Genomic DNA, 18,057 nt, shown 5'->3' on the forward strand with positions numbered 1-18,057 from the left:
GATCCTGACAGCAGAAGATTTGTTATTTCTGGGACCCCCCAAAAAGTAGTGCCTGAGGCGCTGTAAGGTATAGCTCTGCAGCACAAGAGATCTGATGCTACTGACACTGCCATAGCTATAACCCCTTCACGACTGACATATGGCTATACCTTCCCAACTACACATGCCCTGTGCAGATAGGGTCCTCACTATTGTACCATATGACTCAGTTTTCACTCTGTAATGTCCTATGTGATTTGTAAAGTGCTACAGAATATGGTGGCAGTATATAAGTATTATTATTATTATAAGATTATTATTAAAGTGGTCCCATCACCAGGAATGTGATTTTTAGTTATTGCTATGCTGATTTTAAAAATGACTTTGTCAGCATTTTTCATAATTTCAGTAGTTTATACTAGTTTATTTGACATTACCTGGCTCCCTGCCGTCAGCATGGGGCGTGTCCTGAAGGAGGAGGGGGGGTGCCTGTGTATCCTCATGCTGCAGCTGCCCACCAGGGACTCACCACATGCACCTGGCAGTTAGCCAGGTAAAGTAAAATAAACTTAAAATAAACTTATCTAAACTACTGAAATGATGCAGAATTCTGAAGAAGGCAATTTTAAAATCCCTATAGCCTATTGCAAAAGTGATGTTTAGCTGGTGACAGGTTCACTTTAAAGTTCCAAGACACATGGTGATATTTAAAGGAAATCTACAATTTTTATAAATTGTGAACCAAGCATACCTTGAGAATGCTGTAGCTATACGGATGCAGAAACATATCTTGTCTAACCCCTGAACTGAGTGTTTTTTCTCAAAACAAAATTATAAAATTCAGGACCTTGGGAAAGCTGAGTGCAGACTGGCTGGCGTACATAAACACATTATTTTCACATACACAGGGGTTGCCTGAACTGTCCAGGCTGGATTAACCCCTTAAGGACGCAGGGTTTTTCGGCTCATTTCTCGCTCTCCAACTTCAAAAATCCATAACTTTTTCATTTTTACGTGTACAGACCTGTGTGAGGGCTTATTTTGTGCGTAACAAATTTTACTTTCCCGTGATGTTATTTATTTTAACATGCCGTGTACTGCGAAGCTGAAAAAAAATTCCAAATGTGGAAAAATTGAAAAAAAAAAAACACGTCACGTTCTTGTGGGCTCAGTTTTTACGACTTTCACTCTTCGCTCCAAATAACACGCCTACTTTATTCTTTGGTTCGGTGGGATCGCTGTGATACCAAATTTATATAGGTTTTATTGTGTTTTAATACATTTTCAAAAATTAAACGAATGTGTACAAAAAAGAAAAAAAAAATTCTGCCATCTTCTGACGCTAATAACTTTTTCATACGTTGGCGCAAGGAGATGTGTGAGGGGTCATTTTTTGCGAAATGAGGCGACGTTTTCATTGCTACCATTTTGAGGTCTGTGCGACATTTTGATAATTTTTTATTTCATTTTTTATATTTTATGTAAAAAGGTGTAAAAGTCGCATTTCAAACATTTGGGCGCCATTTCCCGCCTCGGAGGTCACCGCCGCCCGTAACAGTTTTTATATTTTGATAGATCGGGCATTTTGGGACGCGGCGATACCTAATATGTCTGTGATTTTTACTGTTTGTTATGTTTTATATCAGTTCTAGGGAAAGGGGGGTGATTTGAACTTTTAATATTTTATTAAATTTTTTTATTTTTTAAAGTTTTTTTTCCCTTTTTTTTTTCACTATTTTTTAGACCATCTAGGGTACATTAACCCTAGATGGTCAGATCACTCCTACCATATACTGCAATACTACAGTATTGCAATATATGGCATTTTTGCAGGTCATACATTACAATGAGCCACTGGCTCATTGTAACGAACCTGCATAAGCCATGTAGCCTCGTGTCAAAAGAAGACCCGAGGCTACCATGGTAACCGATCGCCGCCCCCCGATGACGTTCGGGGGTGTGGCGATCGGAAAAAAGATGGCGGCGCCCGCGCGCCGCTGTCTTTTAAGCGCCGCCGGCGACTTTGCCGGCGGCGTTGATAGGGTTAATAGCCACGATCGGTGCAAGCACCGACCGCGGTTATTAGCGGTGGGGGTTTTGTGCAAAATGCAAAAACCCCCACCTCTGTATGAAGAGGACTCAGCACGTGAGCCCTATTCATACATCCCTTATACCTCTGCTACGGCGCAGAGAGTTAAGGGGTTAACCGGAGCTGAATGACTCATACACAGCAGTTGGGGGATGGTGCAACGATTGATTACTTCTGCCTATCAGGGACAACACAATGATTACCGATTCTCGGCTTATGCTGGGCAGGACAAGGCTGGAGCAGTGCATATTTAGGAAAGAGAGGAGAGCGCCGGGGCAGCCACAGGAGCAACAGAGCCTCATTATCATAATTTTATAATTGTTTTTTCAGCAAAACCACTCGGATCAGGGATTAAACAAGATATGTTTCAGCATCAGTGTAGCTACAGCATTCACAACGTACGTTTGGTTCATAATGCATAAAAGCAAATGGTAGAGTTTCTTTAAATACAGCTCTTAATTCCCTACTATAAATTTAACAGTGGATACCTCAAGTTCCCTAATCCCTAACACCTTAACAGTCTGGCCCTTTTAGTTTTTTCACTTCCATTTTTCACTCCTCACCTTCAAAAATCTTAACTTTTTTATTTTTCCACATAAAGAGCTCTGTGGTTGCTTTTTTTCTGCGTAACAAATTGCACTTCATAGTGACGGTATTTAATATTCATGCCGTGTACTGGGAAGCAGGAAAAAAATTCCAAATGCAGTGAAAATGGTGAAAAAACACATTTGCAATGTTTTCTTGTGGGCTTGGATTTTACAGCTTTCACTGTGCACCACAAATGACATGTCTACTTTATTCTTTGGGTCGGTACGATCACGGCGATACCAAATTTGTATAGGTTTTAGAATGTTTTCCTACATTTACAAAAATTAAAACCGCCTGTACAAAATTTTTTTGGGGGGATTTTGCCATTTTCTGGCGCCAATAACTTTTTCATACTTCATTGTACGGAGATACGGGTGGTGTCATTTTTTGTGACTTTTGATGGCGTTTTCATTGCTATAATTTTTAGGACAGTGCGACCTTTTGATCACTTTTTATGCTTTGGGCACTTTTTTACGTTACAGGGTTAAACGCAGTGAAAAACTGTGATTATATTTTGATAGATCAGGAATTTTCAGACACAGCGATACCTAATGTGTTTATGAATTATACTGTTTATTATTATTTATATCATTTCTAGGGAAAGGGGGGTGATTTGAAGTTTTAGGTTTTTTTATTATAATTTTTTTAAAACTTTTTTTTATTTTTACTTTTACTCCTTAGGGTGAAGACACACATGGTGTTTTTGGGCCGTTTTTACTAAGTGCGTTTTCAGATCGTAAAAAACGCATGCGTTTTTTGAAAACGCATGCATTTTTGTCCGGTTTTCCAAATTTGCGCAATTAAAAACGGACAAAAACGGATGCGTTTTCAAAAAATGCATGCGTTTTTAAAAAACGGATGCGTTTTTTAACCCATGCGTTTTTTACGATCTGAAAACGCACTTAGTAAAAATGGCCCAAAAACGCCATGTGTGTCTTCACCCTTAGGGTACTTTAACCCTAGGTTGTCTGATTGATCCTATCATATACTGCCATACTACGGTATGGCAGTATATGGGGATTTTCCTCCTCATTCATTACAATGTGATCGGTGCTAGCAGCAGGTGTTACCTGTAAGCCTTTGATGCAATATGCAGTAAAGACTTACAGGCTATGGAGAGGGCTCGGCCCGCGAGCCCTCTGCATGCACCGGGTCCCACCGCGTGCCGTACTAGTTGGGAAGGGGTTAAAGGGGAAATGATCCCCTTTATTATTTTGCTAGATGCCACGTCTTTGGAGATATTACCGTTCGAAGTGAGTCCCCTCCAGCATGTCAGCTGAAGTAAGAGTGCAGATGGAGCTGCAGAAGACACTTTGCAAAAATACATGCACCCTCTGCCCTCGTCTCTCAACCTGGAAAATGGTGATGGATAGACACCGTCCATATTTATAACATATTTTGGGAAAGCTTTGTAAAATTTTACCGCTTAATAACAGAAATTAATGGGCAACATTCATATTTTGGTTATTTGTCTGCTAATTCTATAAAAAAGTGATATTAATGAAATTATTTTATCAATTTAAAATCTCACATGTCACGAAATAAAAAACGAATAAAAAATTGTGATATCTAAAGCAAGTAGAGAACGCCAATAATTGACCTGGACATTCAAGCACCACTGACTCTCAGGCATGAAGACATGAGGACATTAGTGTTCAGCCCCAAGCAATTGTAAGGGCCAATTTAATCAATCACCACCAATAACTGATCAATCATTATGACTTGCATGTCACAATACTTTGACATCATTCCCAGAAGGGTCACAGCACTTTGCCCATTTCTGACATGTCTGGAGTGGCACCCACTTTGTGTTCCAGTTTCTTGCTATGTGCCAGTAATGGAGCTTTCTTCTGCCCCGCCACTGGATCATGTGACCCTTTCCTCACATAATGGCGCACTAATCTGAACAAATCCAATTAAGTAAAACACTTTGAAATAAAGATTAAAAACATCTCGCCTCAAGACTTTGCTAGAGTTTCTTTTTGCGCCTGTTCCCTTTGGTGCGTCACGTCTGACCAGCACAAGAGTGCATCTGTAATGACTTTCAAGTCTACGATTACGAATCCCTTGTGCTAAAGCCAAAATCTGTTCATGAAATAATCATGTACCACCGGGGAGATGAGCGAGGGGGCTACGGCTTTCACAAGAAGCCTATTAACTCTGTAGACGCGTCTATGGCGAGAGGAAACGTGTGTTTTATTTTCCAGGCTGGTGGTAAATAACTGCACGGGTCCCTAAGGCAGGGAGTTAATACAGAGTGTTACTGTTTCCCTGGCAGAGGGGCTGGAGGACAGAAGAACAAGGCACGTATTGTTCACACCACACACCCCAGAGATTGCGCTTTTTTTCTACTAGTGATATTTACATTGTGGCTTTCATCGAGTATTATAATCCAGTGCTCCGCTGACATTATATGCACCTATCTGTCAATGTAGATCAATTATACAATCTGCTGGGACGACAGATTGCAGCTTTCTACTTTGCTGAGAAAATATGCCATTCAGAGTGTAAAAAAGGTAGGTGACCACTAGGGGAGCCATTAGTAGCCATCACTCATCTTTACCATAGCAGCTGCTATGGGTCCCGCAGTGTCAGGGACCAGACACAGAAAAGAATGGAGGGTGTGCACATTTTACAACATAATGGGGCACATTTATTAAGGGTCCGCGCGGTGCATTTTCGTCGGGTTTCCCGAATATTTCCGATTTGCACCGCATTTCAGTGGGGTTTTTGGCGCACGCAATCAGATTTTGGCTGGATCGAGCCGACTTGCATTCAACACAAATCGGGGGGAGCGGCCGTCTGACAACCCGACTGATTCGGACTAAGCGCGGGATTTACAATTCAAATTGTGGTGTCGCAAGACATGCACTTACATACACCGGGAAGAAGAAGGTGAACTCCGGCGGACCTCAGTGAGGGAAGCGGCACATGCAGGAAAATGGACACACAATCTTGAAGAATCACGACGGACTTCATCCTCTTCGGAGAACGCACCTCGGGGATCACGACAGGACCAGGTAAGTAAATCTGATCCAATCTGTTTATAACACGGCACATCTTCCATCTTTCGGGGGAGAGGACAGCATAACGACAGGACTAGGGATCTCATCTCTTATTCCTGCCGTGTACATCCCCCCACATGATGAGCAGCTTCTGGGACAGATCTGTGTAAGTGTGTAAATGTATATATTATGTACACACATTTAGGAACTATGTGGCACATTTACTAAGGTGGCGTGGCCGACGGACAACCCGACTGATTCGGACTGAGAGCGGAATTTACAATTCAAATTGTGTCGCAAGACAATGCACTCACATACACCGGGAAAAAGAAGGTGAACTCTGGCGGACCTCAGCGGTTATCCCGACTGGACAGGTAAGTAAATGTGCCCCTATGTGTATAAATGTGTGAGTAGTATACAAATATCTATATTCTCTGCTATGGGGCCATGCCTCTCCTAGTCACGCCCCTGGTGTGTACATTGGAGGGGGAATGTTCTCTCATGAAGCTCTGCAGATAAAACCATTTAGAGAAAAAAAATGTTTTAGTCAAATTGCATTGCTGTATTTTCTGCAGTAATTTTTATTTCTGACAAATATAAACACCAGGGGGGTCAGCAAGCAACTCAGCCATGATGTTTTCTGCAGGAGAGTGGACATTTGCCATTTCTTACACCTCTGCCTCTCCATGGTCAGGTTGGAATAGGAGACTTTGTTCTTTGAAAAAGCTCAACACATTCACTCTTCCCAGGGTGGTGGCAGCCTATTTAGTGTTTTTTCATCAGGGATTTCCAGTAGTTAGTGTTGGGAGTCTGTCCAACTGGTTGGTCCACAGATGCTCCATACTGAAAACAGTGTTCCTCTAACCTGATTCTCCCTCCCCCACGACAGTGCTGAATATGTCTGTGAAGGGGACCGAATATGTAATCCCATACCTGAATGAAGTTGGATGCCATTACCCTGTACCTATTGGCGGTATCACCGGTTCTGGACAGGAGGTCTGGGAAGGTTTTCTCCACACAGTGCGCGGTTTCCCCTTTGCCCAGTTTATGTTTGGGAATATAATGAGTGATGATCATTTTCAGGAGCCTTAGCGAGGCCTGGAAAACCTGAGGAGAACATAAAGAAGCATGTTTGAGAAGTTATCGGTAGCAGAATAATTCATTTCAGAACAAACCCAGATAATACATTTCTAATTAAAGAAGGTTAAAAGGACCTTATCAGTAGTCGTTTAGTGTCCCAAACCTGCCAATGCCAGAGTCTGGTCACTCCAAGGTGTTACTACTAACCAAAAGAGAAGATCATTGGTCTCTGGTGCCACCAGCGTGAAAGTGAACGGACACTAAAACAAACACGTGAGAGGGAAGCACCAGACAGGAGTCCGTAGGAAACCAGGATGAACAGAATTGGTATAGATATAGGTTGGATACTAAACCATAAGCTGTGTGTTTAACCTCTTAAAGACTTCCCATAGTAAATGTACATCCCCAAAAGCTTATGGCTATATGGAGAAGTTTCACAGGCCGAGTCCCGGTCATTTAGGGCAGAGGCGAGTGCTATATTACACAGCAGACATCTGCGGCTTAATACTGCGATCACTGCTGGAAACAGCTAACCTGTAAGTTTCTCTAGTCATAGCTGATCAGTTTCACATGGGCTCAGCCATAGTGCTGCCATTAGGCACCCCAGTTGTATTGCAGCATATTGCATAAGGAATCAGACCCCTAGTATTCAAACACCATAGTGTTCATAAAAAAGTAGTAAAAAGTAAAGTAAAAATTCAAAAACACCCTCCATTTTTTCTAGAATGCATATACAAATAGATAAGTATAATCATAAACCTGCCAGGTATTGCTGTGCCCCAAACGCCTGATCTATCAAAATATAAAAAATGGTTATTCCTGGCCGTGAACCCCATAATAGAAAATAGAAGAAAAAATATTATGCCTTAAACAGCTCCACCATACACAAAAATATGAAAAATTGTGACTCAAAATAGGGCGCAATGAAAAACCTATTATTTTGTACAAAAGGTTTACATTTTTAAAAGCCCATTATAAAACCTATATAATTTGTTATCATCGTAACTGTACTAACCCAAAGAACAGGTGTCATTTGGAGCACACAGTGACAGCCGCAATAACAGTGTCCAATGGCAAAATCAACGTTTTTATTTCCCAGTACACAGCATAAAATATGAAATGCAGTCATTAGGAAGGAACATTTGTTACGCAATCATATAGCTCTGTACACAGAAATATAAAAAAAGATATGGATTTTTAAACATAGAAAGTGAAAAATGGAACACCCCCCCCCCCCAAAAAAAATATCCTGTCTCCAAACCTACTGACAGGGTTCTTTTAATAGGACTTCTAGGACTTGTGCAAAGAGTTGCTGGTTGTAATGCATTCTCCATCTCCGTCTGATCCCGGAGCAGAAAGCGCTGCTGGGGGAGCGTCACTTCAAATCCCCTCATCTTAATTACTGTAGTAACTAGAGACAAGTTTTTGTGTCCTTTTAAAGAAATCACATGAGCAGGGACAGATTTCTATCCACCGGATGTAAATAATGACATTTCCCACAGAATGACAACAAGCAGAGATGTGGAAAACTGTGAGGAATGGATACAGAAAGTATATTGAAAACCAATTGCAGGACAAGAGTAGCGATACATTCCGTGGGGGAAATTTATCAGGACTTCCTTGCCAGTTTTCTGATGTACTAGCCCTGATATAATAACAGTTCCTAGGGAACCATCAGGCTTTTTCATTATTTACCCTTGCACCACATCCACACCGGGAGGGGGGGGGGGGTGTTAGGGAGTGCGGTGGTGGCGGCGCCAGCTGCCACTGTTCAAGCCTGAACGGTCACTGGCAGAAGTGCAATTCTAGGCCAGGTGGGCCGGGTACTGAATTGTACGCCAGTACAGCCAGCCGCCGAATATATCAGGAGGCCGGAGACTCTTGATTTGTATATGGTGGTGCCAGGGGGCACAAAATGCCAGTGTATGCTAAATCTCCCCATGTCCCATGCAGACCCCTCAGACCTTGTATTGGACAAAGTTTTGCCTGGAGTTTTCCTTTAATGTCTTGGTAATGATGTAGTGTGTGATTACAGTGTACAGTAACAAGTTATGGCAGTAGAAATAGGCTTAACTGTACCTTCATATGTTATGACATGCCAGAAAGGGAAGCCAGCTCTGGAAGCAACGCTAAACACAATGCCCTGAAGTACTGTGCTAGTTTAAGTGATGTAACCTTGGGGAACTGGAGATCAACAAATCATCAATTCCAAGTGTCTAAATAATAGTTTCCACAAAAGAAAGTGAAAAAGAAATCACCACCAACTATGAAATTTTAAGTTCCCAACATGAAAGATGCCTGTGTGTGCCTGTATGTCCTCATGCATTCTTCATCTATTCTCCACCATCCCCCTCCCTCCCCTGCCTGCAATGCACACACATGATAGCAAGTGTTTCAGTGGAAGCCCCTCCCTGTTGAGTTTGAATTGCAAAAATTGAAATGCAACATGTGAAAGCAACCTCGAAGTAGTAGATGGAGGTAGATAAAGAAAGTACTCATTTTCTGTACTTGCTAAGGAGATCAACTTAAACAGAACCTGTCACCAGATTTTCACTAATAAACCTAATGACATGTTCCTATCGCACTATACTAACTCTTGCCCACTCTGTTTATAGCTAAAAAATGTGTACCCCCAGAAAATCAATTATGTAATTCTACCTGGCACCCTGCCAGAAAGAGAAGCAAGTCACAAGGGGTGTATGTTATTCATGGAAGGCAGTGTGTGTCTCCAGCATCTCTCTCTTCCCCTCTCCCTTCAGCTGATGTCTTCTTCTGCTCTGCTGAAAGGAGGGGGATGTGGGAGACACACACTGTCTCACATGAATAACACAGGTAGGATTACAAAGTTCATTTTCTGGGGATAGGAAGTATGGAATGTTTTAGCTAAAAACAGTGCGCCCAAGAATTAGTATGAAGCTATGGGAACCTGTCATTTGGTTTATTAGTAAAAATCTGGTGACAGGCTCCCTTTAAAATTCTCATTATGGAACTTAAAGTCAGCTCATCCTTTCTCTCTCTCTCTCGTATATTAGTGGACCACTTCCCAAAAGCAGCTGCTACCAATTAAGATAACATCTCCACTAAACCAGCACTGGCTGCCTCCGAGGGTGGTTGATTTTCCGCTTACTCGTACATTACTCATAACCATTGTCACGGTCCTTCATACAGAACTGAAATCCAGAAAAGCAGAGGAAATGACAAATACAGAGCATCCTAGACCCCTTTGTTCTAAATAGTGGGTATGAGAAAAACTGGGAGTCTCTAAAGAGATGCTAAGGGCTGTGGATCCAGTCAGGCGCAGCTTCCAATAGCTTCACTATGGCAGCGACATGAAAACACAATGCCCAGAATCTGAATTTATTATTTTAATTAGTCATTCAGACTCATTAAAGTCTATTTGGCAGCAATGCCCTGGAAAATATAACCATGGCTTTATCCAAGCCGAGCTTCACATACGCAAAGGATGTACAGACGTTACTGCAAGTCTTAGCCATTGCTCAGTGTTTGACAAAGGACCACAATTCCCTTATGTTTCTTCATATGAGACAACATATATTCCTGCTTGTATCACATCTTCTGTGGGATTTCAATGTGGCACACAGCAATCCATGCAATTTGTGCATGGGGGCTACTAGAACCATCAAGGATAAATCATTTACAGTAGTGGATTATAATATATGTGGTAACTAGGGGGCCCATTGCCACTCAAACCACACACCAAATTTTATACTGAGAATTGCCTTCACCCATGAAATCTTCATGCATCTGTTCCGGCTCTGAATACACATATACAGAAGATACATTTCAGGACCTTTGATGATCCTCAAAAGGTCCTAAAAACGTAGATCTTTATTTATATAGCACCATCAAATTCCGTAGCGCTTTACAAATCATCCTCCATTCCCCAAGAAGCTTGATTCTAGTACCAGATGTAGGAAGGTAAATCCAGACTTGTAGGGGCTTTAATATTCATACAGCCCAGGGCCCATGGCAGTCTTACTCTGCCCCTGACCATTTAGGGAACTTATATAATCCAATATACCGTAAACCTGTTTGGCTGTGGGCACGAAGTCATATAAAGACACTGGAACTTCCTGGAAACAATGGACCTGTGGTGCCCATGTGCCACCAGCATGTGAGATCTGCATTCATCAATGACAATAGGAAAGCTGGCCTAGTTTAAGTTTTGTGGCTCGCGCAGCCAGCTCATGCAAAATCCCCAATAATGTGGCCCTTTCCCATTATCTATTGTCGTGGCTTCTAGTTGAGAACCACCTGGGGCCTACACATACAGGGCTTAACAAGCAGTAATGTCACATGCACAGAGCTTGAAGCTACAAGTTACACCAACTATTAAAAAAATGCTCAGACATCAGTTTTATAATAGTCACACATCTATCCACTACCACAGAGCCAAGAGCAGCTGGAATCGGAGAATTCCAGTGGCTGCCCAACCGCTCTGACTACACTCTCCTGGCAGCGGCATGTAGTCATCTAATTGCTCTCTGATTAAGAGCTGACGTATAGAGCTCCTCATCCCTGCAGATGAAATGTTAATTCTGCGGGTGGAGATTTAGCTGAAGCTGATAGCGCTGATAATGCATCTTAAGAAATCATCTACAACAGAAATGAATCTAACCTGTTACATCAGCTCTAGCCCTTTTACATGTTCCTTGTGGCATATTGGAAAACCTTCTTTACGGCGGGCAATATTATTATTATTTGCATTTTTGGCTTCTCTCACAAAAAAAAAAGCCATGATTGGTCGATGGCATTTAACTTGACAACCACAGCTACTTAGAAACGATGTCCTGCGCTTGTGACCTTTCTGGTGTAGTAACTATAGACCTAAGCAAACACTGAGCGACTGTATGACTGAGCAGAGCACACTGCAGGTATAGATATATATTGCTCAACCACATGAGTTTGCCAAGTTAAGATAAAAAAGTGGTTTTGGAAATACTCTAGGGGTTAAGAAATAATGCAATAAAAGAGTAGAGAGATTTAGCAGAGTGAACTTGTTTCACTATTACATACAGTGCCTCCCTAAAAATTCATAAGTCTTGTAAGCAGCCAAAGCATGAGTAAAATATCAAAGGAACCTGAAAGTGCAAGTGCGTGCAATGTGCAAATAATACCCAAGTATTGCAGGGGTGATGAGCTCCCCACGCGTATCGTCGCCCCGACGTTTTCATTGCTACCATTTTGAGGACTGTGCTACATTTTGAACACTTTTCATTAAAAAGGAGTAAAAGTCACGTTTTGGACATTTGGGAGCCATTTCCCGTCTCGAGGTCACCGCCGGCCGTAACCGTTTTTATATTTTCATAGATCGGGCATTCTGGCACGTGGCGATACCCAAATAAACTTTTTTTTTTCACCATTTCTTAGACCATCTAGGGTACATTAACCCTGGTGGTCAGATGCTTCCTACCATATACTGCAATACTACAGTACATGGCATTTCTGCACACTATACATTACAATGAGCCACTGCTTTAAGTGCCACCGCCGACTTTGCTGGCATCAAACAACACCGCAAGCACCGACCGCGAGTGTTAACGATGGGTCTTTGCTGCGATATGCAGCAAAGCCCATCTCTGTATGTAGAGGGCTCAGCCCGTGAGCCCTCTTCATACACCCTTCATGTATATCCGCCACGGAGCGTGAAGGGGTTAAAGGAAACCTACCACTTTAAAATTACCCTTCTAACTCACAAATACCTTTAGACAGTTCAGGATGAGCGGATGCAGGACCATATCTTGAATAGAAGAAGAAACTGCTGTATTCCTGGAAAAAGTGTTTGAAGCGGTATTATAATCCACCTTTAGCGGACCACGATATTTGTGTTCGATACATGCGCACGACCGTTCGTCGTGTCAGCGTCACTCCCATCTATGATTCGTCGAGCACACGGTCTTCTCTCCGGAGCCTTGCAATACTACGAGGCTTCGGCGGTAGTTTGCGCAGCTGCACTGGAAGCCGGCCGCGCATGTAGCGAACACCAATATCGTGGTGCACCGAAGGTGGATATGAATATACCGCTTCAAACATTTTTCCCAGGAATACAGCGGTTTCTGCTTCTATTCAAGATATGGTCCGGCATCAGCTCATCCTGAGCTGTCTAAAGGTATTTGTGGGTTAGAAGAGTAATTTTGAAGTGGTAGGTTTCCTTTAAAGACCATTATTTCAACAATTTCTCAAACACCCTTAGAACTCTCCAAACTCTGAATATTAAGCAATGTCATCAGAAAGGTAAGTACACAGTATTGCTTATACTCGAGTATATACAGTATATTGTGTTCGTGTAACTCCAGACAAAAAAATTGGACAATTAGATTTCCTTTGCCATTTGAACAAGGATTAAAAATAGAGATTATTTATAGACACCTTTCATATCTAGTGACACCCCCCTGGGGGCAGCTTGCGTAAATTCACTTGAGCCCCAGGCTGCAAGGATCTGTAGGTCTGTAGATCATTGCAGTCTGTTGGTAAAGTACAGTAAATTACCAGCATCCACAGAGATTTGTGATTGGTCACAGTTTGCAGGGAGGTGCCAAGTCAGGGCGTGCCTGTATAGTCAGATCAAGCACACAAGTTTTTTTTTAAGCACAAAATATGTGCTAAAAAACCCCAACTCGGCTTATACTCTAGTTAAAACAACAACTCAAAACTCACTGTGCGATCCGTCGGTCAGCGGCTGCAGGTCCGTGTGATGTCGCAGGCTCTGACGTCAGAGCTGTGCGTCTCATGCACCTGCAGCTGCTTCGCACAGAAGACCGATGGGGGCCGCCGGAAAGGTGAGGTTTGATTTTTTTTTTTTTTATCAACTGTATAAGGGGGTGGGGTGCAGGCAGGCTATATACTCGGGAATTTCACATTTATATACACCTTTATAAAAGCTAAAGTAACTCAAGAAAACCATGGGAAATGGAAGAGGCTACAAATAAACTGGCTATTATAACACGGTACTTTCAGACTCTCACAATCCCCTTACAATTCTTGCCTTCTGAGTACTAAAGTCCAGTTTGTTTTCTGTAGATCACAATAATGATGGCATCATTAAAACCAGTCATCAATATTGTATTGGAGGGGGATTGTTTCTCCTGTTTGATGTGTCCACATTGCTTGACTAAGAGGCCTTGGCCCCTCTAAGAGCTTATTAGTGAAGATGCTGAGATCGAAATGATGGCATACCCCAACAATAAGCTAACTCTGACATTAAAGGTGGATTCCCATCTCCCCATTAGTTACCATCCCTCTGTTAGAGATTTTTATCTAGGGCTTAACCGCCCTTACTTCATGTTGTAAAGGTGACTTTGAAATTAACTCTTTTATGGCAAAAAATGGCTCCCTGGTACCAGGTACAATTCAGCTATGCCCATCTGACATGTTTCGCCGAACTGGCATCATCAGGGGTAAAGGGATGACTTTACCCCTGATGACGCCAGTTTGGCGAAACATGTCGGGTGGGCATAGCTGAATTGTATTTTTAATGAGCAGTAGCCAGTATACCTCACTCTTTAAATACAATGAGAATGTCAGTATTTAGACTTTAGGATATATTGGCGACTGATAGAGTCCTAAAAACATCTCATGTACTAACAGGGACAATTAGGGGTAGACTCTATCTGCAAACCATTTGCTAACACGTCCACTTGTAATATAGGGGGGACCCCCCTGTTTGGTTCTAACCCTATGCCTTTCAAGGATAGCATCCCCCTATATCCCTGATCATGAACATAGTACTAGGAGTGTGGACACTGCTAACTTGCTTTTTTAACACACTAGTTTGCACTGTTCTTAAGCGAGAGTCAATAAAAGTTTTTATCTGGCTTTTTATCGCTTATCTGGCCTTGGTGGATTTCAAAAGGCTTTTTTTGGTCGCTAGCCGGGCGACTATTGGAAATTAAAATGTTGTAATTGCCCTTATCCACCTTGAGCATATTCTTAGGGTCAATGAATTTCTTTCCCCTCTTGGGGTTGGTGTATGTTGACTGGGCAACATAACCCCTCCAGGTCAGACCTAAAATGGCTTCTTTTTGGTTATCTTGGGTCAAGATGGCCGCCGTAGAGGAATATATCATTAACACCTCCATAGTATGTTTCTGGCCCCAATCTTGGAGATGGGAATGCGGTTATATACGAAAGGCATCGGGATAGCTTAGTGACTCACCGAAGACACTTTGTCTTTAATGGCTCTTCGAATAAGGAAGATAGCTGCCCTCAGCATATTCTTTAAATCATCTTTGGTGGTTGTTGTGGGCACGTCTGAGAGCTTCTTGTATACAGCTAATAAGGCGTCTTCTCTGTATGACCAAGTCTTAGAATAAGCTCCTGCAACCTAATTTATATTAAAAAAAAATTTAAATTTTTTTCTAAAGAATTTCCTATTATACGAGTCAATCTTTCTCTGGCAGATGAGCAAAGAATTAGATGCGTACCAGAGCTTCACCGAAAATTTCAATGGCAAAACCAGCTTCTCTTAATGCTTTCTCTGTCAGTGGTTCCGGCTCACCAGTGATCCTGCTCCTGGGGGTGTCCCCAACAAAATCCTCGTTTACTTCAGGCTCCAGGTAAGTAAATGCATCTTCTTTCTGCTTCCGCTGAGCTGGGAGAGGCCGTTCATCATAAGGTAAAGCATCAACCTGAATAAAAGAATAACAGTTCACTGAGGTCACAATCTTGTACAACTTCAATTAATGCAGGAAAGGTTCAGTAATCTGCAGCTACATTTACTAGCCATGGTGCACGGCTCCTGGGAAGAAGGGCTCCCTTCACAGGAATGGGTTTATCTTTCCAAACTTCACTTCAGATTTTTATTGATCTCTGGATGTTGATCAGATTGCTACAAAATCTTTTTATATACCATATATAAAGACAAATACTGTAACAAAATAGAAAATATGACCAATATTCTAGATATCAGGGACTTACATTGATGCTGGGAACAAATGCAGCCGGGGTTGGAGCTGGAGGAGGAGATGGAGAACGATGTTGAGGCACTGGCTTGGGAGAGGTGACTTTTGGTAACTTTTCAGGCACCATCTGCCGCTCCCTTTTGGTCTTCTTTTCTGTACTTCTCTCCTTGTCTGGTGGTGGAGAAGCTGTAGCTTTTATCTGTTGTGGAGGAGGCTGGGGGCTGGTTGAATGCTCCAGGGGGTCCAAAGATTGTTCAGGAGCTCTACGTATCTTTCAATAAAAGAAAAAAAAAAAACATCTAGTCAAGGATTTGTTTACTAGTTTAGGAAACGCAGTGTTGTGTACCACTCACCTAACCTGTGACGTAGTGAAAAACTGATCCACCAGGATTTAAGCTACTCTGCTAACATGTCTGATTGACAAACAGCAGAAAATGTTCTGTACAAGTCCTCAGATGTAGGTACAAAATAAGTAATATAAGGTATGTATACGGTGACTGCACCAGCAGAATAGTGAGTGCAGCTCTAGAGTATAATACAGGATGTAACTCAGGGTCAGTACTGGGTAAGTAATGTCATGTATGTACACAGTGACTGCACCACCAGCAGAACAATGAGTGCAAATCTGCCACTTTATGAAAAAAAAATAGGTAGTGTAAGAAGGTTAAAGTGAAAAGTGGAGTAGGTTGACAATTGCTGACAAAAAAGCCAATTTTTGTGCAAATAAGCAATCAAGACATTTGTATGCCAGAAAACTGATGCAACTTCAACAATAAATTCCCCAGTGAATTGAATTCTAATATTTGTTGACACAAACTAGTAAGTAGCTAACATTGTTGTCCGATTTATATTCTTTTCCGTGTGTTTTAAAAACTGAAGAATACAGGACACACATCTCCTCACAAGACTCTGGAGAGTTTCTGCTCTCCTTGTAAAAGCTCTCTCATAAAACAGAAAAGCTGTGAAATAATATGAGGACGATGTAATCTGTCACTTAAGGCAATAAAAGAAAAATGGAAAAGTTTGTGGGCAAAAACAAATGCCAAAGCCATCATATTATTTAGTATCTACAAGTAAAGTAAAAGCGGCCAGACTTAAAAAGGTGTTCCCATCATATAAAGTAACGGCATATTGCTAGAACATTCCATCACTTTACAATTATAAGAATTCCCACCTCCAAGACCCCCATTAAACTAGAGAATAAAGGGGCCATAGAAGTGGGTTATCTGCTGTGAATAGTGCATGTGAATTAAAATCCATATTCTTAGGATTGTTGGGCATCCCAAATGTATTTGGATTATATCACATTAGTGATATACTACAGAAATGAAGGGTGTCCCTACCATAACTACTTCCTTCTCGTCCCATATTTGTTTGCTGTATTCATATATTGATGGGTTAAGAGTGGTCGGATGCAAAATGCATGTATACAACTACATGGATGGAGTTTTAGTTAGCCATAACATTGATGGTAAATTCTGGGAAATGTTCTCCATGCAGAAACCTTAAAGAGTTTCTCAGAGTTTTCTGTAGGGGGTGAGAAAATAACAACAGGGTATACTCACCTTGCTCCGGCGCTGGAGCACGGCATTGCCTGTCACCGCCAGTTTCCGTTTGTAACATTAACAGAGACTCAGCGGTGACTTCACATCAACATCCGCACCCCTGCTAAAACCTCTGGATATGGTCTATGGGCTATAGATGGGGCATGAATGTTAACCCCTTAACGACCTGGCCCTTTTTAGTTTTTTCACTTTCATTTTTCACTCCCCACCTTCAAAAATCTATAACTTATTTATTTTTCCACGTGAAGAGCTCTGTGATAGCTTTTTTTCTGCCTAACAAATTGCACTCCATAGTGATGGTATTTAATTTTCCATGTCGTGTACTGGGAAGCGGGAAAAAGATTCCAAATGCAGTGAAAATGGTGAAAAAAAACACATCTGCACCGTTTTCTTGTGGACTTGGATTTTACGCCTTTCACTGTGCACTCCAAATGACAATAATTTATTCTTTGGTTCGGTGCGATCACGGGGATACCAAATTTTTATAGGTTTATGTTTTCATACATTTACAAAAACAAAAACATTTTTGGGGGATTTTGCCTTGTTCTGGCACTAATAACTTTTTTTAATACTTTGGTGTATGGAGTTGTGGATGTTGTCGTTTTGGTGAAGTTTTTAGGACTGTACGACCTTTCGATCACTTTTTTTAGAATTTTTATACTAAAAAAGTGCAATTTTTCGACTTTGGGCGCTATTTTCCATTACCGCGTTAAACACAGTTAAAAAGCGTTATTTTGTTTTGATAGATTGGGCATTTTCGGACGCAGCGATGCCTAATGTGTTTATGATTTTTACTGTTTATTTATATCAGGAAAGGGGGGTGATTTGAA

General features: G+C 41.6%; 1 protein-coding gene across 2 annotated transcripts in view; it reads right to left on the bottom strand.

The window, feature by feature from the left end:
• CEP104 (centrosomal protein 104) overlaps nt 1-18,057 on the bottom strand; it is a 79,544-nt gene that overhangs the window by 36,721 nt on the left and 24,766 nt on the right. For both annotated transcript variants that reach the window (XM_072156198.1, XM_072156197.1), the window contains exons 9-12: nt 15,679-15,933; nt 15,186-15,389; nt 14,918-15,085; nt 6,595-6,768 (exon numbers count right to left, since the gene is read on the bottom strand). In XM_072156198.1, coding sequence (XP_072012299.1) covers nt 6,595-6,768; nt 14,918-15,085; nt 15,186-15,389; nt 15,679-15,933 — 801 coding nt within the window. The remainder of the gene's footprint in view (nt 1-6,594; nt 6,769-14,917; nt 15,086-15,185; nt 15,390-15,678; nt 15,934-18,057) is intronic.

The sequence above is a fragment of the Engystomops pustulosus genome, chromosome 6, assembly GCF_040894005.1.
Source record: "Engystomops pustulosus chromosome 6, aEngPut4.maternal, whole genome shotgun sequence".
NCBI lineage: Eukaryota > Metazoa > Chordata > Amphibia > Anura > Leptodactylidae > Engystomops > Engystomops pustulosus.